Source organism: Bufo bufo, chromosome 9, assembly GCF_905171765.1.
Source record: "Bufo bufo chromosome 9, aBufBuf1.1, whole genome shotgun sequence".
Taxonomy (NCBI): Eukaryota; Metazoa; Chordata; class Amphibia; order Anura; family Bufonidae; genus Bufo; species Bufo bufo.
In genome coordinates this window covers 220,331,583-220,354,423 of record NC_053397.1, presented here as the reverse complement: position 1 = coordinate 220,354,423, position 22,841 = coordinate 220,331,583, and the positions used below count along the sequence as shown (strand labels likewise).

The following is a 22,841-nucleotide window of genomic DNA, read 5'->3' as shown; positions in this document are numbered from 1 at the left end:
TTGTATTGTGGCTATTTTGTAAGCATTGGGGTTGGCACTGTTATGGGGTTACTTAGATGGCACTTTTATGGGGAAATTAGTTGATACTTTCATGGACACACAGATGGGTTGTCATAGGGCGTAGCATTGGGACTATTATGGAAGCACCAGAGCTGGCACTGTTATGGGGAAATGAGCTGATACGGTGATGGATTCCCAGTGGGCACATTGCCCATTGTGTGAGGGCTGTTATGGAAGCACTGAAGCTGGGACTGGGACTGGGTCTTACATACTACTGCATTATTATGGGGGTCTGGCAATGAGTTGTGGTTGACACTGTTATGGGGAACAAAGGCTGTCAATGTTAATAAAAAATCGGCTATAGAGCTGCACATATATTAATACGTAACAATACAGAATTACTAAAAAGATGACATTTTCTACGGCCTATGTGTCAGTCCTTACTGTCATTCTGTAATTCATTTCATGATTGCAACGTATGGGGTCTAATGGCGCTTTAAAAATTACAATAGTATCACTTTAAATGATAATAATACAAAAATCTAATTCATCTAACCAGAAAGCTAAAAGAAAATCTGAATTGAGACGGGGCTCTGAAAAAAAAAAAACTGTACAGAAACAAAAAAAAAAAAAAAAAAAAAGAGAGAGAAAAAAATTAAAGAAAAGCTTAAAGTTTTAAATTACAAGTTGGTTCCAGAAAAGCAAACACTGGGGATGATGTGAATTCATTATTTTAATGTCTTCCAAGTGTGGCGCACTCTGGGTGATATTCGGTGATCAGCGCACGTTACCTTCTAATTGAAAAAATGTGGAGCGAAACGAGCAAATTCTAAGAGCAAATATACAGCGCTGGGGGAGGTCAGAAGTCAGGCGCCCCCGGGGGGTTCATTAACGTGCGGCTGTGTATACATGTGCGCTAAATGAATATTACCGTCTTATGGTAAATGAGACAACGGCCAATCATCAGTCATTATAGAGGGTGGCGTTTCTGGTCTGGAGAATCCCTGAGAAAATCTGCCATATTAATCCTGGGCCTCTCTGACCGCCATGAACCTGGGACTCCCAACAAGCCGTAGGATTCCCCCATAACAGTGTCAGTCTAAGGAAGCACATGATAGTGCCATCCCTAGTGCTTCTATGAGAATGCAGGCATAATGTACTATAACAGTGCCCCATGACAATGCCAGTCACTGTGAATTTATGTTAGCCGCGGTCACAGTTCCCCCATAACAGTTCCAGCCCCAGTGCAAATAGCAATGCTTGCACTGTGCATCCATGCTAGTACCAGTTACAGTTCCCCCATGACAGTGCCAGCAAAAGCAAGCACATAACAGTGTGATCCTTACATCTGGCACAAGGCACCATAGCAAGGCCATTATAGTGCCACATAACAATGCCAGTCACAGTACATTCATGATGGTACCAGTCACAGTTCACCATAACAATGCCAGTCCTGGTGCTTTTATAACAATCCTGGCACTAAGCGCTATAACAATGCCATCATAGTGCTCCATAACAATGCTATTTTATGTATAGCCATGCTAGTACCAGTCACAGTTCCCCATAACACTGCCAGCCTTATCAACCACATAATAATGCCAGTCCTAATGCTTCCATAACAATCCCGGGACAACATACTATAATGTCCCATAACAATGCCAGTCACTATACGCCTATGCAGTGGTGTACATAGAGAAATAGGGGCCCCATAGCAAGGATCGAACCAGGCCCCCCCCCGCACAGAACAGAAGGGGTTCTTCCTAAACCCTCTTCAATGACCCTTGGGCCTTGGACCAGTAGAAGAGGACAGGATCCCAACTAAGACTGGACCCCCCCTTGCTCCGGGCCCCATAGCAGTCGCATGGTCTCATCTGCTGCTATGGTAGTTACTCCCCTGCACCTATGTTAGTACTAGTCATAGTCTCCCCATAACAGTGCCATCCTCAGCAACCCCATAGCCATGCCAGCCCTAATGCTTCTGCATTATTCCCAAGTCCCTATTACAGTGTCATACACAATACCGACCATTATCCTTCCTTGACAGTGCAGCTTGTTTCCCCAGAACAGTGCCAGCCCTAGAAACCGTAGAAAAGTGCGAGCCCCGGCACTGCCATAGCAGTCACAGTACAATACCCCATGTCAATATCAACTATTGTGCTTCATGACAGAGCAAGCCACAGTTCCTCCACAACAGTGCCTGCCTTAGCTCCCCCACAACTGTCCTTGCTCAGCTACCCCATCACAGTGCCATCCCTAATAGTTAAATAATAGTGCCAGCCTAAGCACCCCCATAGCAGTGCCAGCTTTAACCTCCCCATAATAGCACAAGCCTGAACTCCTCCATAACAGTGCCAGCCTTAGTTTTACCATAACGGTCTAGCCTAATCCACCCCATCACAGTGACATCCCCAGCGGTTACATGACAGGACCCCCATAACTGTCCAGCCCTAACTTCCCCATAACTGTGCAGCCTTAGCTCCCCCGTAACAGTGTCAACCCCCAGTGGTTTTGTAACAGTGCTGGCATAGCACCTTATAATATTGCCAGCAGTGGTTTCTCCATAACAGTGTCAGCCTCAGCCATAGCAGTCACTCCAGTGTATTTCTGATTTCTAAGTATTTGGAACTCTTCATTTCACCGGAACATACGGAGCCGCCTCTATCCACGTTTTCCATCATCTCCGATGACTTCTGGTCTTTCAGCCGTGAGCGTTCGCCAGCGGATAATTACCTCTGATTGGTCACATTTTTCTCCTCTGTGTAAATATTTACATTCAGTAGAATAAGTCTCGTTTTTTTTGCTTCGCTCTTAGGGGCCAGCACCTGTATGCATTCCTAAATGATCATCTGGACCAGATTCGGGCGTTGGGGCCGCAAGACTCTCTTACTGGTGATTTGCATGTCTGGCCGGATTTTCATGGAAACCGATCGCCCCTGGCTGACCTCACCCTGAAGGGGATGGTAAATAATCAGAGTTGTTATCTAATAGTAGGGGTCTATTATACATAATGCCCATAGACCTGAGAAGGGGGAGGGGTTGTTCTGGTTGCATGATTGGCACTTTTCTAAAATATTGAGTCCAGTCACATCTGAGCTCTATGATGATTGGAACACCAATAGACTGCTCCAAATATCCCGCACAGCCAAGGAGATAAATGGTGAAGTTTTGGTTGCCTACAGCCACCACCAGGGGGAGCTTATTGGACTTAATACTACAATGGTACTATGGAATATGATTCTAAGCTCCCCCTAGTGGCAGCTGCTGGTTGTCTGAGATCTTAAGAAATTTCCCTAAGTGCAGGCAATAGTTTCAGATGGCAAAATAACCTGTACTCACCTGTGAAATGCCTGGCCACTCCAGCCATGCCCCTATGGTGCTCCCTGATGGTCCTGGAGCAATGCCGTCATTTGCATCATTCACATGACTGCTGCAGCCAGTCACTGGCCTCAGCACTGATACATGCACATATCTACAGCATGTGGACACTGCAGCCAGTCACATGAAGCCAACGCTGCAGGACCAGTGGGGAGCTTCGGAGAGGAGTATAAGTGATTTCCTTATTTCATACCAATGCTTGCTCTTGGGGAAATAGCTTAAAATCCCGCTCAACCCCTTTAACTCTTTAAATGTTTCTGCAGAGAATTTGCCATCATGTGGTTATTGCATCTGAACCCCCTTCACGAAGTAAAATATCCTCCAATAAATAGAAGGAATTTGTCAAAATAAGTGTATTAACTGTAACATATACGGTAAATATTAAATAAATGATTAAAATAGATACAATGTATAACACAATGAATAAAAGCAAAACAATACTTCTGTAAAAATAAATACATAAATCCAATTTACAAAAAAAGTAAAAAAAAATACTTTGTGCTACAATTTAAACACATTTACCTTGCAGGCGGCAAAGCTGAGTATTCTTTTCAGGGCCCATGCACACGACTGTTGGCTGTTTTGCAGTCTGCAAATAAAGGATCCACAAAACGCGGATACTGGCGGTGTGTGTTCCATGTTTTGCGGAATGGAATGTCTTGGCCTCTATAGAACTGTCCTATCCTTGTCCGCAAAACCGACAAGAACGGGACATGTTCTAATGCAGGGATGGCCAACCTGCGGCTCTCAAGCTGTTGCAAAACTACAACTCCCAGCATGCAAAGACTGCCTACAGCTATCAGCCTACAGCAGGGCATGGTGGGAATTGTAGTTTTACAACAGCTGGAGAGCCGCAGGTTGGCCATCCCTGTTCTAATGTATTGCGGAATGGACACATGGATGAGGACAGCACACGGTGTGCTTTCTGCATCTTTTGCGGCCCCTGCAAAAAATGCAGTTTGGATGCAGACAAAAAACATGGTCATGTGCATGAGCCCTCCTACTGAGAATTTCCCTTGCAATTACATGAATTTAATTATCTAAAAGCAGAATTGTGAATGCCGCTCTGGGTAGGACTGGGGTTTAGGGATGAGCAAACTTGTGTTTTCAAGTTCGGCGTACAAGGTTTGGGTTATCTAAGAATTCCGTTATGGATTCTGCTACCACGTACCATAAGTTATGGTTCGTGGTAGCGGAATCCATAACGGACTTCTTAGAAAACCAGAACCTTGTACGCCGAACTTGAAAACAGAAGTTTGCTCATCCCTACTGGGGATCAATACACGGTTATGCAAGTTTGTCAGTGCAAGCCGAGTAAAGCAAAGTGTTGTTATTCAATCTCATATTGTACGTCAATTTAAACCTAAAACATTGGGGCAGATTTACTAGTTCTGTAGATGGCATAAACTTGGACCAGACAGTCGAAAGGCCCTGACATTTATCCCAGGGGCTCAGGTTGGATGATACATTTGGTGCAGGGATAGACACGTTTGTCCAACATTATACCACCTGACAAAACACAGTGCCAAAATTGTGCAATTTTGGCACAAAATGTTGCATCCTAGGATTTGCCGCTTTCCTCATAAGTTGTGCATCAAAGTTGACAAATCTTGGTGCATTTTACAACAACATTTAGGCTCAATCACTTTAGGAAATGTGGGCCATTGTCGTTTCCCTCTCTGTAGGGCAGTCTTCAGGAGCGTAGCTATAGGGTGAGCAGAGGTAGCAGCCCCCAGTATTACGAACGGCACCTAGTAGGTGAAGACCCCTGTTGCAGATTTTGCTTTGAGGCCCAGGAGCTTCCACTTACCTTTTCCTATTCTTGTTGATCTCACTGGTAGTTTACTTGCAGCAGGGTAGTAGCTAGCATGGAAGCAGGGGGCCCAAACTCAGGACGGTGCACAGGAGGAGGACAAATGGATGTATTTTCAGGGCCCAGGGAGCAGTGAGTATGGTGCTCCTAGACCTAGCACTGGTATTTCTCACCGCTCCCTGGACTTCTTCTCCTGGCGCCTGCGCTGCACTAAGAATTTATTTTTTTTGTTCCAGTCTGAGGTCTGCATTAAGTGGACCAAGGGGAGGGGGGGGGGGCTGTTCAAAAATTAGCTGTGAGACCCAGTCGGTTCTAGCTATGTCACGAAAATTGGCTCACAATGCACTGCGTTTGCTTGAAGACACACAAACCAATCTGAACAAGCAGAGCTGCAGTGTAAAGCACAGAGTAGGAACAGAGCTGAGACAGGAGGCAGTTTTCATTCCATTATAGATAATTCACCGGTCATTACTTTATCCTAATAGATACCCAGCACTGAAGACACTAAGCAGCAGGTCAGCTTTACTCTAGTAGTCGACGTTCAAAGACTCCTATTTACCCGATATTGCACTGTCTTTGCAGGTTGTCGGGTTGACTCTGTCCCGGGGCCTGGATGATCTGGCTCTGCTGTACTTGGCCACAGTGCAGAGCCTTGCGGTGAGATGATAGATGGTTTAGGTGAAGGGTGTTTCTTCCATGTAATCTGATGGAATATCGATCTCGAGTATTCATGAAAGCTGATACAGTGTATAATGTTCCTCCTAATGGGCGGTGGGCACGGAGCACCTGACTGCGGGATGTATAGCATCATGGCAGCGAGGGGGTCCGCGTGGACACAGAGGGGGTTGTGTCTGTATTGTTACCATTTGTATCCAGTAAGATGGAAAAACAGGAACATCTGCACCTGATTTGAAATTGGGGTTTACCAGGCTGATATAGTCGTGTGGTCACTGAGGTAGCAGGAGTGGCACCCGGCCTGGTGTCTGAGGGGGCCCAATGGATCCTGTGCCACCTAGGATAGGAAGATGCCAGTGTTAGAATTGGCACATGATAGCGATGTACATGCTGTATGCTCCTCTCACTCAATCATTTCATTCTCTTTTTTTTTTCTTTTAGTTGGGAACCAGACACATTTTGGAAACTATGAAATCTTCTGGCCACAATATCAGCAGTTTGTTCTTATGTGGGGGGCTCAGTAAGAACCCCCTGTTTGTGCAGATGCACGCTGATATCACTGGTAAGTCCCTGCGCTGAAAAAAAGGTCCAAAAATCTCCAGTCACATCCAGAGCTGCATTTTAAATTCTCCTGCTTTGTAGAGTGCAGGACCTTAAGAGGCGCAGACGTTCATGAGCCGAGTTGACTTTGAGGGGTTATTTAATTTCCAATGGAATTGAGTTTTATGGCCAAGTTTTATCTAAAGTCAGCGAGCACCAAAGCTCAGCTTTTAGGTCGGACACATAAAACACTGCTTCATACCAGCTGAAATTTGAATGCAGCTCTGGATGTGATTGTAGTAAAAGACCAAGTGAATACAAATTACCAGAAGTAAAGAAAGTTACTGAACATTTGCTATAAAACGTTGTAAACAAATAAAACAATGATTGAGTTTTCTTCTTCCAGTTATGTCAGACTCTGGAAAGCTTAGGTGACAAGTGACGACCACCATGGCCTCTATTCCAGCTCCAGCAGCTTTTCCCAGACATCTGCCTACAGTAGCTTTTGCAGGGGCTGTATCACTATACAGGACTCTACTGTAGACATGTACGCACAACCAGATGGTTAAATAGAGTTGGTTGCACATAAATGTCAAAGTAGGAATATTCCCAAGAAAATTTGTCTACATTTTTCAACTCAGCACCTGGATCTGAATACTTTTGTAATTTCATGTAGTTAAAAATTTAGTATAGCCAGTGACTTATGCAATGAAATCTATCTGTATAGCGCCACCTGCAGCTTTTTTTAAAATTATTTTTCTGTCCACCTCACTGAGGTGGACGCACATGCTCAGCTCCATTCTTCAGCTGCCACCAGATGCAGCAGAAAGGACACGTCTCCTCAGAAAGGACACACACCCTGAGCTGCCCACTTGAAATAAGCAATGAATGGAGCAATGAATGGAGCACAGGGCTGTTCCAAGCTTTGTTAGAAAGAGACTGCCATGTCCAATATGATGCCCGATTTTCATTTTTCACATTAGTCATGGGATCACCCCTTTAAGGTTCCAGGCGCTCAATGCAAAATTGGTCCCAATACCCTGATGTACCATGATCAGAGATGAGCGAACTTCTGTTTTAAGTTCGGCGTCTAAAGTTCGGCTTCCGGTTAGCGGAGGATCCCGATATGGATTTCGAATTCCGTTGTGGTCCGTGGTAGCGGAATCAATAATGACCATTCGGAAGCCGAACTTTAGACGCCGAACTTAAAACAGAAGTTCACTCATCTCTAACCATGATCCATCTTTAAAACTGGAGTTTTACCCATCTGGCAGAGGGGACCGTGTGGCACCCGGTGGTGTCTGCATCCTCCCCATCCTGTGCAGCTTCATCTCTGTATGTAGTTATACTTGCTGTAAAAACCTAGGAAAGCTGGGTGACAGCCCCGCAGGCAGCTGTATTGGCACTTGTGTCTGTTCTTACTCAGCTTTCTCAGAAACAGATAGGAGTGAGAAACTGCCAAATACAATTTGTTACAAGCTGTCAGAAGAGGGTAATTATCACTTACTGTTTTTTTTTTTAGATTATAGAGGTAAATGTTCTGTAAAGGGTTTTATGAGGTTAAAAAAATGGCCGCTCTCTTAAAGAAACAGCGATTTAATATAACATTTTCCCCATTATTTCTGTCTTTTTTTTACCCTAAACCTTATCAGTTCTGCGGTCTCCTCCCCACCGCTCACCATCTGCTGGAATCTGCTCCGTCCAGTGGAATTTGCACAGGGATGTGGAAACTATTTTGTTTGTTGCTAGGATACCCGGATAAAACATTTCAAGTGTTGCTCCAGGACGGGGAATCCCTTGTTTTTTGTTTTTTTTTGGGAGAAAAGTCAGGGTTTATCAGTAGTGCATGTTTCTGTTCTGTTACCAGTTACTACACAGTTTACTGGTTACCATAGAAACATGAAAAGTTTCCGGCCGGTGATACATTGTATATTCTGTCTCCGGCTACAACAAGAAGCTTCTCTGGAATATCACGACGGAATATTTTCCAACTGTCTGCAGGATACATGCACAGGAGACAGGCAAAGAACGCAATCACATGTGGCAGTTTTTTATGCTGTTTTCTTAATTTTTTGTTACTACCAGATGCTGTAAGTCAGTTTTATTAATTGCATCTTTGTCCAGGACTATAAATGGGGTGATTTTGATATAATTACATAATGCTGTTGTTGTGGATTGATTTTCTTGGACATCAAGGTGCACAAATGTTTTTCTCAGTCCATACAGTACAGAACAATGCACCCTAATGGTTAGAGAATGGCGGGAGATTCATGATTAGGTGATGGGATCTGCTCAGGTATAACGACACAAAACACGGACAGAACCTGGAAACACTCCCAACAAACCCAGCAAAAATCTATGTCGACCAAGCACCAGCACTCCTTTCAACCACTGTATAACCAACAGTTCCGCAACTTTCTGAAATAATAGGCGTTTCAATTACTTACTGATTGTATGATCCCTTTTTGCTGTCAGTGAGTAGAAACATATACTCCTGAACATTGAAATGACAGCCCCAAGAAAGAAAAATCGTAGGCTTATGCAAATTGAAGAGGCAGTAGGTGTCGCTAACATCTGAAGATGAAGACATTTTCCAGCACCTAGCTCCAATCTGTAGCATGTGGGAGAGGCATGAAAACCAGATTGAAAGCAAAGTTTTTTAGTCACATAAAACCTCAAAAATCATTTGTGTGAGATGATTGTGCGATGCCTCCTGTTTGGCAACTTGCCAGTTATCCCCACTTGTCTCAAACTGAGAGAGACAGAATCATTGAGCTGAGAGGCCTTGGTTTATGGCTTTTAATTATCATGCCTTCACTCCAGAATTCTGGCTTCAAAAAGTTGCTAAAAAGTCGCAATCTTACTCCAGTAGGAGAGTGGAGTAGGAAAATTAGAGTCGTTTTCTAGACACAAGTGTTAGGTTTAAGGATAAGACAAATTTATCAAACACCAGTGACATTTGATTATTGTGGCATAAGGTAAGCCAATGCAGACTCAAGCAAAACGATCTTCAAATATTCCTGTTATGATAAATTCCCCCCCATGTGCCGAGGCCGAGGTGTCGGCACTGGTCAACATTGTATGTCCTGGTGGTTGGAAGAACAACGAGGAACTGGAATACCAGCAAGAGGAGCAGAGAGGAGAACCTCTGCCTGGATGGATCATCTGATTAGAAGAATGGCGTGTAGTGATCCATTCCGTACTGCAAGTGGAATTGTCACATCCCAAGCCTAGGGCGGCAAACAGCATCTACACAAACCATCAGAAGGCGTCTGCATGACATTGGGCTACAAGCCAGACGTCCAGCTTCAGGTGTTCCATTCGCCTCATGCCACCGCTCTCAAAGGCTATCATAGTGCACAGCAAGACAGAAATTGAGGCTGGAATGGAGTTCTGTCTTCTTCAGCGATGAGTTCCGCGAGCTGAAGATGGGTCTAGAGACCACGTAGGCAGCGCCGTGAAAAGGCTTTTACAAGGGAATGTCACACCAGTCCTACTTCCAGGATAAAGGTGTGAGGGGATATAAAGTACAGTAGTCGGACCCCTCTAGTCTTCATTTCAGGTACTAACAGCTCGGAATTACATTGATTTGATCGTGGAACCAGTGGTACAGATAATGCTCCAGTGTCCTAGGAACTGTTTTTCAACAGGACAACGCCAGGCCACATGTTACACAGGCTGCGTGTGCTAAACCTGCTACCATGACCTGTAGTGTCTCTGGGATTGTCTCTTATTGAACACATATGGAAAGTCAATGGTCATCAATTACAAAGGGAGCTGCCAGCAGCGGATCTTGATAATTTGTGTGCCCAAGTGCGTTCAGCCTGGCAGAGCTTTCTTCACACAGCCATTAATAACCTCATAGATAGCTGCCAAGGCGTGCAAGTGTGTGGATTTCTGTGTGTGGCACTCATACTCCATTCTGAGTAATTCAAGATGTTTTGAATATTTTGTTACATTTTTTATCATTTGCATATCATTAACATGTCTATCAAGCCTGTGATTTCCATAATTTCATGACTTTTCCTTCTTGGAGTTGCAGTGAGGAGTGTACACCGATTTCATCCAGTTGTTAAACACCTGTTTCACTCACACCTGATGGGTTTGTTAAAGCAAACATCTGTAGTCAGAGCTACACCAATACATTGTGACAAATGCAGGACTTGCTGAGGAAGAGCTCTGAGTTCACAGCTGTATTGGTGCATGGAACGCCGTTCTTGCCATCAAAATTATCTAAACACCAATGGAGCCCATTATAAGTCATTGGAGTCCATGACTATTTGATTCCTTTATATGACAAAACCATCTTCCTGTTCGAAATGGAAGCCACAGTGCTGGTGTGAACGTGGCCAAAAGTATATTTCTATTCCATAACAGCAAGCAGAGATGTCAAACCACAAGTGGAAAAGCGCTGAATTGTTAGGCCATCTGTAAGACAATGAATAGAACCTGGAGTCTACATGTATCATCCTTACACAAGCCAAATGGAAACTAATCCTAAATCTGCCAAGGTTCCTCGCGTACAGAAGCCCTGGACGTTTATCTCCGGCGGTATTCTCCGCTCTGACTACCACAATACACAGATCTGTATCAGGACTTCTCATTATTCCCGACACGGACATCAAAGAAGAGTCGTCTGACAGAACGTGTTGGTCATAAGCAGGGACTGATACGATGTAGAGTTTGTGGTCAGCAGTGATTTATGTGGCGCCACCTACGTCTTCATATCATCCGCCAGTGCTAGTTTCTTTGGAGGATGATGTCATAATCTTCCAGGTTAAAGGTCATTAAAACCTTCTTTCACCAAATGTTTAATTAACTTTAGTACAGAATAATTGTGGGATTTATTAGAAGTTGCTTCTGTGTTACAATTTCCTTGGGTTTATTGCTCATTTGGTTGATGTGCAAGGACAGAGGTGAATGATGTCTGATAGCAATGATAGTGGTGAGTATAGCCTCAAAATGAGTCAGAGGCTGGTACAGCTGTAAAAAAGGAACCTAATATACAATGCTGAGAGTGTAGCCTATCCATTCACTAGAGACCAGTGACATCACTGAGAATGCAGCCTATCCATCACTAGAGACCAGTGACATCACTGAGAATGCAGCCTATCCATCACTAGAGACCAGTGACATCACTGAGAATGCAGCCTATCCATTCACTAGAGACCAGTGACATCACTGAGAATGCAGCCTATCCATTCACTAGAGACCAGTGACATCACTGAGAATGCCGCCTATCCATTCACTAGAGATCAGTGGTGACATCACTAAGAATGCAGCCTATCCATCACTAGAGATCAGTGACATCACTGAGAATGCAGCCTATCCATTTACTAGAGACCAGTGACATCACTGAGAATGCAGCCTATCCATTCACTAGAGACCAGTGACATCACTGAGAATGCAGCCTATCCATTCATTAGAGATCAGCGGTGACATTACTTAGAATGCCGCCTATCCATCACTAGAGATCAGCGGTGACATCACTAAGAATGCAGCCTATCCATTCATTAGAGATCAGCGGTTACATCACTGAGAATGCCGCCTATCCATTCACTAGAGACCAGTGACATCACTGAGAATGCAGCCTATCCATTCACTAGAGACCAGTGACATCACTGAGAATGCAGCCTATCCATTCACTAGAGATCAGCGGTGACATCACTAAGAATGCAGCCTATCCATTCATTAGAGATTAGCGGTTACATCACTGAGAATGCCGCCTATCCATCACTAGAGATCAGCGGTGACATCACTGAGAATGCAACCTATCCATTCACTAGAGGTCAGCGGTGACATCACTAAGAATGCAGCCTATCCATTCACTAGAGATCAGCGGCGACATCACTGAGAATGCAGCCTATCCATTCACTAGAGATCAGCGGTGACATCACTGAGAATGCAGCCTATCCATTCACTAGAGATCAGCAGTGACATCACTGAGAATGCAGCCTATCCATCACTAGAGATCAGCGGGGACATCACTGAGAATGCAGCCTATCCATTCACTAGAGATCAGCGGTGACATCACTGAGAATGCAGCCTATCCATTCACTGGAGATCAGCGGTGACATCACTGAGAATGCCGCCTATCCATTCACTAGAGATCAGCAGTGACATCACTGAGAATGCAGCCTATCCATTCACTAGAGATCAGCGGTGACATCACTGAGAATGCAGCCTATCCATCACTAGAGATCAGCGGGGACATCACTGAGAATGCAGCCTATCCATTCACTAGAGATCAGCGGTGACATCACTGAGCATGCAGCCTATCCATTAATTAGAGATCAGCGGTGACATCACTTAGAATGCCGCCTATCCATCACTAGAGATCAGTGACATCACTAAGAATGCAGCTTATCCAGTGGCGTACCAAGGGGGGGGGGGGGGGGGGGGGGGGGCCCGCCCCGGGTGCCACTCACAAGGGGGGGTGCCATGACGGAGTCACCCCTCCATCCACTGCTGCACCGCGACGCGACTCCGCCAGGCGCCGGCTTCTGTGGAAGGATTATTGCGGCGGCGCGCAACATGACGTCACAACGCTGACGCCGCCTTCACGGATCTTTTAAAGAAGCGGAAGGATCCATTACCAGCGGTCCGACGGAGCCTGAGGCATCATCAAAATGTGAGTAAATAATTGTGTAATTAAGGGATGTGTGTGTGTAATTAAGGGAGGGGTTTGTAATTAAGGTGGGGAGGGAGGGGGTGTAATTAAGGGGGGGAGTGTGTAATTAAGGGGGGGTGTAATTAAGGGAGGGGGTGTAATTAAGGTGGGGAGGGAGGGGGTGTAATTAAGGGAGGAGGTGACGTGTAATTAAGGGAGGGGGTGTAATTAAGGGGAGAAGAGAGGGGGTGTAATTAAGGGGGGGGGGTAATTAAAGGGGGTGTAATTTATTTCCAAGTTAATTTATTTTTCACAGTTATAGTTTTTTCAAGTTGATATAGAGCTTACAAATTTGTAATAAATATTATTGAAAACATTGAAAAAAGTTTGTGCATGTTTTCTTAACTTTCTTGGGGGGAGGGGGGGGGGGGGGGGGGGGGGGAAAACAAAGGGTTCGCCCCGGGTGCCAAATGCTCTAGGTACGCCCCTGAGCTTATCCATCACTAGAGATCAGCGGTGACATCACTGAGAATGCATTGAGTGGATGAGGATTATATATAAGGACCCTAGAGCAAGGATTTTTGTTAATGGACAACTTTCACAGGTTTTGATTATTAAGAGGGGTATGAGACAGGGGTGTCCTCCCCCCCCTACTCTTTGCCCTCGTTATAGAACCTTTAGCTATTAAGATTAGGCAGGACCAGCATCTTTGGGGGTTTGGAGTACGGGGGACAGAGGACAAGGTCTCATTATATGCAGATGATCTTCTTTTTTGGGGGGATACCAATAAGGAACTGGGGTATGTTATGTCAATATTGGAAGAATTTGGAAAGTACTCAGGTATAGCAATTAATTGGAGTAAATCAACTCTATTACTGCTAAGTGAGAGTGTGAGGGTTAAGGAGAAGAAATTGAGATTGCGGGGCCCTCTGGATAGTTTTAAATATTTGGGGATTCAGATTGCAAGTGATTCATCTAGATTTAGTGAACTTAATCTGATCCCGCTTTTAGGTAGGATCAAAGGTAGAATTAAGATACGGAATAAGCTTCCTTTAAGTAAAGCAGACCGAATAGCTCTGATCAAAATGGTTTTATTACCTCGATTACTGTATCCCCTGCGGAATTCCCCATTGTTCTTGGTAATAAGATTTTTAAATAAATGGAAAAGCTGTTTAATGAGTTGATGTGGTCAGGAAAGAGAGTTAGGAAAAAGTTAACTTGGTTCACTAGAGCTTCTGAATACGGGGGTTTGGAAGTTCCAGATATGAAGTTATATTATCTTTCAACAAACATTGCATGGATAATGAACTGGGAGCAGGTCGACTGTTTGCAATCTCTCGGGAGGAATTTTCATGGGATATATTTGTGTGAAAAAATATTTGTAAATTTATAGGTTGGGGGGGGGGGATTATTATACGCACTTATTTTATATATGTGGGGAACAAAGAAAAAGGAAAATATTTATATATGTTTGTATGATATTGGTCTGTTTCATATTTTTTGAATAAAGAAATTTAAAAAAAAAATAAAAAAAATAATGCATTCTATCTGTACCTATCCATTTGGATGCTTCTTAGGGTGTTTTTATACATTGAATCCATCTGCTTATATTCTGTATCATACTGTACAATAAACCCCCGTTTTACTGAGATCCGTGTTCGTCCTGTACAGGTCTTCCAGTTGTTTTATCCAGAGAGGTAGAGTCGGTTCTTGTAGGAGCTGCCATCTTAGGAGCCTGCGCATCGGGTGATTTTACATCCATTGGGGTAAGTAACTGGTTCCCAGTAATCCCCTGTGTCAGCTCCTTCCCATAGAGGTAGGTTTCAGCAAGTGAGTTCTTTTTTAAAGGGGTTTTCTGGTTTTATAGATTCAGTTGAATTGAGTTCATGCAGGAGGGGTCCCCTGTTGATCTATTAGCCAAAGTGTAGAGTGGTGGGTGCTCCAAAGGATGTGATGCTTCATTTCTCCTGTGGTGGCGCTGCTGGGTAATTTTAACACTTGCTGCCAGACCCACAATCACAGCAATGGGAGACCACAGGGGCACACTGGCCCGTAGACCCTACAGGGAGATTTCCTGGCGGACCGATGCTCAGGGGGGCTGCCCGACCCCTTTTCACGGCTGCCGGCCAGGTACATAACAATCTGATACTCTCAGCATTAAGGTGCCCTCCCGAATTCAACTGTATCGCCATCGGACTCCGCCGATCTGATATTGATGAGGTTACGTCATAAAAAAATTAAATCTCAAAAAAAAAACTTTAAGAACCAGCAGAATAAAGAGCACAGCTCTGGAGTATAATAGACTGTAGCCGAGAATCGGTGCAGGATATGTAATGTAATCTTTGGGCAGTTCCAACATGGTGGGAGAGTTGTGTGTCGTCCTCTTTTCTGGGCGCAGTATTTTCGATGTTGCGAGGGTTGGGTTAGGTTAGATATCTGGTTTGGGGTATATCCTGTAATGTGATCACTGAGATCGTCTATGATTTGTTAATATGCAGATTTTTTCTTTTCCGCTGGTCGATATAAATGAGAGCAGATCTGCGGTGTGCAAAGCATCGGCAGGAACTTTCCATAAAAGAAATGCTTGTATATTAAAGTGGATTGGTGGTTAGTGCCGAGGAAATGCAACCTGATTATATAATTCATGAAAATTGGTTCACACCTTTTAATTACAAATATCCATCTATACATTTCTATTAACCCCTTATAAGAAAGGGCTCATACACTGCTCATACTCATCCCCCGGCGCTCCTGTTCCAGTGTCTCCTTCCTGGTATCTCTTCAGACACAAGACTTGAGTGGGTGAGGTGGGTAAGCCTAGAATGCAGGATGGACTGTAGTGAGTGCAGCTCTGGAGTATAATACAGGATGTAATTCAGGATCAGTACAGGATAAGTAATGTATGTACACAGTGACTGCACCAGAAGAATAGTGAGTGCAGCTCTGGGGTATAATACAGGATGTAACTCAGGATCAGTACAGGATAAGTAATGTATGTACACAGTGACTGCACCAGCAGAATAGTGAGTGCAGCTCTGGAGTATAATACAGGATGTAGCTCAGGATCAGTACAGGATAAGTAATGTATGTACACAGTGACTGCACCAGCAGAATAGTGAGTGCAGCTCTGGGGTATAATACAGGATGTAATTTAGGATCAGTACAGGATAAGTAATGTATGTACAGTACACAGTGACTCCACCAGCAGAATAGTGAGTGCAGCTCTGGAGTATAACACAGGCTGTAACTCAGGATAAGTAATGTAATTTATGTACACAGCGACTGCACCAGCAGAATAGTGAGTGCAGCTCTGGAGTATAATACAGGATGTAACTCAGGATCAGTACAGGATAAGTAATGTATGTACACAGTGACTGCACCAGCAGAATAGTGAGTGCAGCTCTGGAGTATAATACAGGATGTAACTCAGGATCAGTACAGGATAAGTAATGTATGTACACAGTGACTGCAACAGCAGAATAGTGAGTGCAGCTCTGGAGTATAATACAGGATGTAACTCAGGATCAGTACAGGATAAGTAATGTATGTACACAGTGACTGCACCAGCAGAATAGCGAGTGCAGCTCTGGAGTATAATACAGGATGTAACTCAGGATCAGTACAGGATAAGTAATGTATGTACACAGTGACTGCACCAGCAGAATAATGAGTGCAGCTCAGAAGGGTCCCCTTCTCCTCATGGGCCCTTGTGTAGCTGAAGTGGCTGCACAGATGGTATTCAGCCAATTACTTGTGTTCAGCAGGGGTCCCCTGATTTCTGGGGCCCCAAGAATTAGTTTGACTTATATGATGGTAAATTCTGCCCCGGAATGTCCTAGTGATAGTGTTTGTGTGTAATTATCGTTATTCTTGGATTGTAATATTAATATTACAGTCTCCAGTTAGAAGTGCAGCTTCCCCTTTCTGGTGGCGTCAAGTGTGATTGTGCAGAGCGTGCTCAACTCTGACTGGACCATAACGTGTTTTCTTTACATGTTTATATAGCGTTGCGTTGCGTGCACCTGTTTAATTTCCCCAGGATATTGCTGCGCTGAGCGTGGACTCCATAAATCACCGGGTGCAGGCGCATTAGGTGTTATTAACAGCAACCTGGACGACCCTCTATTACTGCTCCCCAGCCGCCCCAGGACAACTACTGAACTGTGTGGGAGGAAGGGGGCCCCCAAGAGGCACGCTCAGAATTAAACGCTTCTGTCCTTTTTCATAATGTCCATCGTTGGGCCCTGGCTACGTTATATTTTCTCACAATTTCAGCATAGATAATGCTACCCTATATTGCAACTTAAGTAGAAATCTAAGTCTCAGCATGTTTTTGTGAATTTGGGTAAATGTTTTCTTTTTATGGCACAACTTTTTGGAAACCTTTTGAAAAAAAATTCAGGTATGCTCAAGTTTATATTAGCAAATTAAAACGTTCCCCTGATTGCAATCTATGTAAAACATTAAATACTGATATTCTTTCCATTCTTCACATGCAGAGCAGCGCTCAGAATTCTGCACATTTCTCAACAGAGAACTTCTCTTTATTATTTAGACACTGCATGCATACTCTTGTTTGCATATTTTAGGTCAGTTTTTGAAAAACTACATTTTTCACAGTTTTTAAAGCAAAACAAAGCAGGTACAAGAAATAGAGTCCCGTGACTCATTGACACTTTGGAGGCAGTTCCCGTTAAGTTGCATACATTAGCCGTGGCTAGAAAATGGGTTGTACAATGCATCTGTCTTTTGTACCCCTTTGAAAAGAATCTTTCTTTTCATGGGTGGTACAAAATAAAAATGAAAAGTCCACAAGGTCGCACTGGGCCACTAGAGTACCACAAGATCCATGCTCATGTTCTATACGGATATATAGAGGGACCTTAGAATCATTTAATTTACATAATTGGGGGTCAGTTATACACCCATTTGGATGATGAATTTGTGATCCTCATTACCAGTAGACAGAACAAGTTCATACTCAGGTCCAGCCCTGGAAGACCAGGATGTAGCTCCTCGGGGGCGGGGCTATAGTGCATACAGCGGTAATTGATTCTCCATTTAATACTATACATGAGTTTCTCTGTGGTCTGCTGCAGTCTGTGCAGACTTTAGGGGGTATTCTTACTTTGGGATACTATTACCTTGTGGGGGTATAAAGAAGGAGATTATCATTATAAGGGGACACAAAGTGCTTATTATTACAGTATAGGGGCACAAAGTAGAGCAATATTACTCTGGGGCACAAAGTGGGTATTATTACAGAACAGGGGCATAGAGAGGGCAATATTACTATGGGACACGAAGGGGACATTTTTGCTATGTAGTACCTCAAAGAGGGCACAAAGGCAGTATTATTACAGGGTGGGGGCATAACCAGGGCAGTATTACTGTGGGGCACAATGTGTGTATTACAGAACAGGGGCATAGAGAGCAATATTACTGTGGGGTGCAAAGAAGGCATTATTAATTTGCCATGTGCACCTTTTGGGATTTATTACCATGTAGGGGTACTAATACATTGTGGGCAGAAAGGAGGGCACTGAGAGAGGCATTGGGGATAGCAACGGGGTGGAGAGTCGTGTGCAGCTAGGAGGTTCCAGGCTAAACCTTTGCGCCAGCGTCCATAAGCCTTCCGCTATGCCTCTGGCCCCAAATTATGTAGGTAAGATTGGCAGACTGGATTGCAAGCTTCTGGGGACAGTGGCTGCTGTAAGCTGCAGGGTAGGCTGGAGGAGCTTGTACAAGCTCGTTAGACTCTCTGATTCATACCTTTAACCCAGGTTACGCTGTGACTAATTGATGACGAGTCGCCCAGAACCTGCGTGTGGCCTGAGGATACGTTTCGCCGGATATTTGGAATATATCATCACGTGTCTTCAGAACCTCATTTCATATAATTACTGTAAAAATAGAACAAAGCTTGATGTACCCGAGGATCGGCCATGAGCTCATTAATCCCTAATCCTGACTCCGTTACTTTAGAGATGAGTGAATCTTCCAAGATTCGGTTAGTTTCAGATTCGCAGAATTTTTCGGGTCTGAATCTATTCGTTCTGAACCAAAGTTGCTCCAATTGTCCTGGAAATTGGTATATGACCCCCTCTAGTCCTCTAAAACATGAAAAGCTCCTATCTTGTTTAGTTAATTTTTCACAGATTTGTTCATTTTTCCTCGCCTGTGCCCTCCGTCTGATACAACGTCAGGTGTCGCTGTATCTACTTTTATCGTTACCGCCGCAAACTGTCGTTATTTCTTGTCCGCAACTGACTGCAATTACCTCCTGTCTGGTGGTGACAGAACGCTAGCCATTGCTCAGGCTCTGGGCGCCGCTTTACCAGGTTCATCTGAATCGAACCAGAAAAGATTCGGGTTCGATTCAGTGCCCGAAAATATCGGAGATTTGGAACGAATCTGTGAATAGATTCGCTCATCTCTAGTTACTATGTATAGACGGGATTCGTTAGGAATACAGTGTGCAATGTTTTACTAAGCCAAACTCATTAATCGTAAAGATTAGAGAGCACCTGCGCGGTGAGGGCACCATCCACTGCCTGCATCACTGACTTCACACCGCCGGATCTGCATGAGGAGGACATGGGTTTGAATCCAACCACGGGCAATATCTACATAGGGTTTGTATGTTCTCCCCGTTGCAATGGTTTTCTCCTACACCCCAAAAGTATATCAGTAGGTTAAATGACTTCTTATAAAATGATCCTGTGTGTCTGAGGTGCAGTGTGGATGGTGAATCACATTGGGGACAGAGGCCAACGTGAGTGACAGCATTTTCAGCACAGCACCTGTCAGTGCTATATAAGCAACAGAAATCAGTAGCAATTTCTTAGTAAAGTACTTTCATCAAAATTAGTCCTTTTAGTAAGCTCCTGCAGTACCACCGGAGGCCACAAGGGGGCACACAGATCAACGATACTTATGCAATAGGCGCATACTATTTGTTCGCTATTTCAGGGTGCATTTAATATACATGGTGTTATCATAACATTAAAAGTGAATAACATTAATTATCTCATTACAACGGCACCTGTCAAGGGATGGGATATATCAGGCAGTAAGTGTTGATGACTACTGGAGGAGGATGAGGAGGAGGAGGATGAGGATGAAGCAGGTTCACAGCGGGGTGGCACCCAACGCAGCTCGGGCCCATCACTGGTGCATGGCTGGGGGGATACGAAGGACGCAGACGATACGCCTCCCACAGAGGACAGCTTGTCCTTACCTCTGGGCAGCCTGGCACACATGAGCAACTACATGCTGCAGTGCCTGCGCAACGACAGCAGAGTTGCCCACATTTTAACATGTGCTGACTACAGGGTGGCCACCCTGCTGGATCCCCGTTAGAAAGACAATGTGCCGTCCTTAATTCCCTCACTGGAGCGTGATCGGAAGATGCGCGACTACAGGCGCACGCTGGTAGACGCGCTCCTAAGAGCATTCCCGACTGACGCCGGGGGACAAGTGGAAGCACAAGGCGAAGGCAGAGGAGGAGGAAGAGGTCGCCAACGCAGCTGTGTCAGCGCCAGCACCTCAGAAGGCAGGGTTAGCATGGCCGACATGTGGAAAAGCTTTGTCACCTCGCCGCAACAACCGGCCCCAACTGCTGATATGGAGCGTGTTAGCAGGAGGCAGCATTTGAACAACATGGTGGAGCAGTACCTGTGCACACGACTACACGTACTGACTGATAGTTCTGCCCCATTCAACTTCTGGGTCTCCAAATTGTCCACATGGCCCAGAGCTTGCCCTGTATGCCTTAGAGGTGCTGGCCTGCCCTGCAGCCAGTGTACTCTCTGAACGTGTGTTTAGCACAGCAGGAGGCGTCATTACAGACAGACGCAGCCGCCTGTCCACAGCCAATGTGGACAAGATCACCTTCATTAAAATGAACCAGGCTTGGATTCCTCAGGACCTGTCCGTACCTTGTGCAGAATAGACAGTTCTAACAGCCTCAACCATCCATCCTTGTACTCAAGTGCACTTATTCCTTTTTTTTTTTTTTTTATATGTCCCAATATTTTGGGGGATACCCCTATGTAAAAATGCAAAATAACACACATCTGTGTTGGCTACCTATTCCTCCTTCGCCACCGCTTCCACCTACACCGCCACATCCACCCATTCACCGCCTCCTCAACCTCTTCCTCCTACATCATTCCTAATTTTTATTTTTTTTAAGGTCTTTTATGTTTTTTTAATTCATTTCCCTATCCACATTTGTTTGCAGAGCATTTGCCATGCTCTTACGCACATTTTGCTGCCTTTTTGCAGCCCTCTAGCTGTTTCCAGGGCTATTTTAGAGCCATTTTAATGGCCAAAAGTTTGGGTCCCCATTGACTTCAATGGGGTTCGGGTTCAAGTTCGGGTCAAGTTCGAACTTTTTTTTCAAGTTCGGCCGAACCTGCCGAACCCGAACATCCAGGTGTCCACTCAACTCTAAATATGAGCTTTTATTCTATTAGATTCTGCTACTTACTGGAGGTGGAACATCATTGAGAAGAGCTCTCTGCACCGAGTTGCTTCACTGCTCCCCCCTTGTGCTCTGAGTGACAGCTGTAATATCCGACAGGGAGACGACTTCGGCTGTCATTCAGAGTAGAGGAGTTGGGAAGCAGCTCAATGCAAACACCAGCAGCTAGTGAAGCTCCACCTCCTGGACACTTAAGGAGCAGAATAGTACTGACCATACCTGTTACTGGGAGGAGTTTGCTGACAGATGCTCTTTAATAAAATCTACTTGTGAACTGAGGATGTTGTACTGCATATTGTTTCACAACGAGTATTGTGTAACACATGAACAATCAGTTCTGTTACACAACATCTGCATTACCTTTGTAACAGGAGACGGATTGCAATACAGAAGAAGCTGCAGCAAAGAAAAGTAAAAGTTCAAAAGAGACCACAATGTTGTCTTTATAGTGTTAAAGAAACTATTCACTCAATGAAGGACAAAGGTATATTCTATGATCACCATCATATAACCAAGTGCAAAATAATAATTGTAACAAGAACATAACTACTATAATACTGATCCTATGTACAAGAATATAACTACTATAATACTGCTCTTATGTACAAGAATATAACTACTATAATACTGCCTCCTACGTACAAGAATATAACTACTATAATACTGCTCCTATGTACAAGAATATAACTACTATAATACTGCTCCTATGTACAAGAATATAACTACTATAATACTGCTCCTATGTACAAGAATATAACTACTATAATACTGCCTCTATGTACAAGAATATAACTACTATAATACTGCTCCTATGTACAAGAGTATAACTACTATAATACTGCCTCCTATGTACAAGAATATAACTACTATAATACTGCTCCTATGTACAAGAATATATCTACTATAATACTGCTCCTATGTACAAGAATATAACTACTATAATACTGCCTCCTATGTACAAGAATATAACTACTATAATACTGCTCCTATGTACAAGAATATATCTACTATAATACTGCTCCTATGTACATGAATATAGCTACTATAATACTGCTCCTATGTACAAGAATATAACTACTATAATACTGCCCCCTATGTACAAGAATATAACTACTATAATACTGCTCCTATGTACAAGAATATAACTACTATAATACTGCATCTATGTACAAGAATATAACTACTATAATACTTCTCCTATGTACAAGAATATAACTACTATAATACTGCCTCCTATGTACAAGAATATAACTACTATAATACTGCTCCTATGTACAAGAATATAACTACTATAATATTGTCTCCTATGTACAAGAATATAACTACTATAATACTGCTCC

The 22,841-nt window shown here is 43.9% G+C and overlaps 1 protein-coding gene across 3 annotated transcripts in view; it reads left to right on the top strand.

Annotated features, from left to right (window-relative positions):
• FGGY (FGGY carbohydrate kinase domain containing) overlaps nucleotides 1-22,841 on the top strand; it is a 159,012-nt gene that overhangs the window by 100,393 nt on the left and 35,778 nt on the right. For all 3 annotated transcript variants that reach the window (XM_040408068.1, XM_040408069.1, XM_040408070.1), the window contains 4 exons: nucleotides 2,813-2,960; nucleotides 5,771-5,845; nucleotides 6,305-6,425; nucleotides 14,685-14,779. In XM_040408068.1, the coding sequence (XP_040264002.1) occupies nucleotides 2,813-2,960; nucleotides 5,771-5,845; nucleotides 6,305-6,425; nucleotides 14,685-14,779 (439 nt within the window). The remainder of the gene's footprint in view (nucleotides 1-2,812; nucleotides 2,961-5,770; nucleotides 5,846-6,304; nucleotides 6,426-14,684; nucleotides 14,780-22,841) is intronic.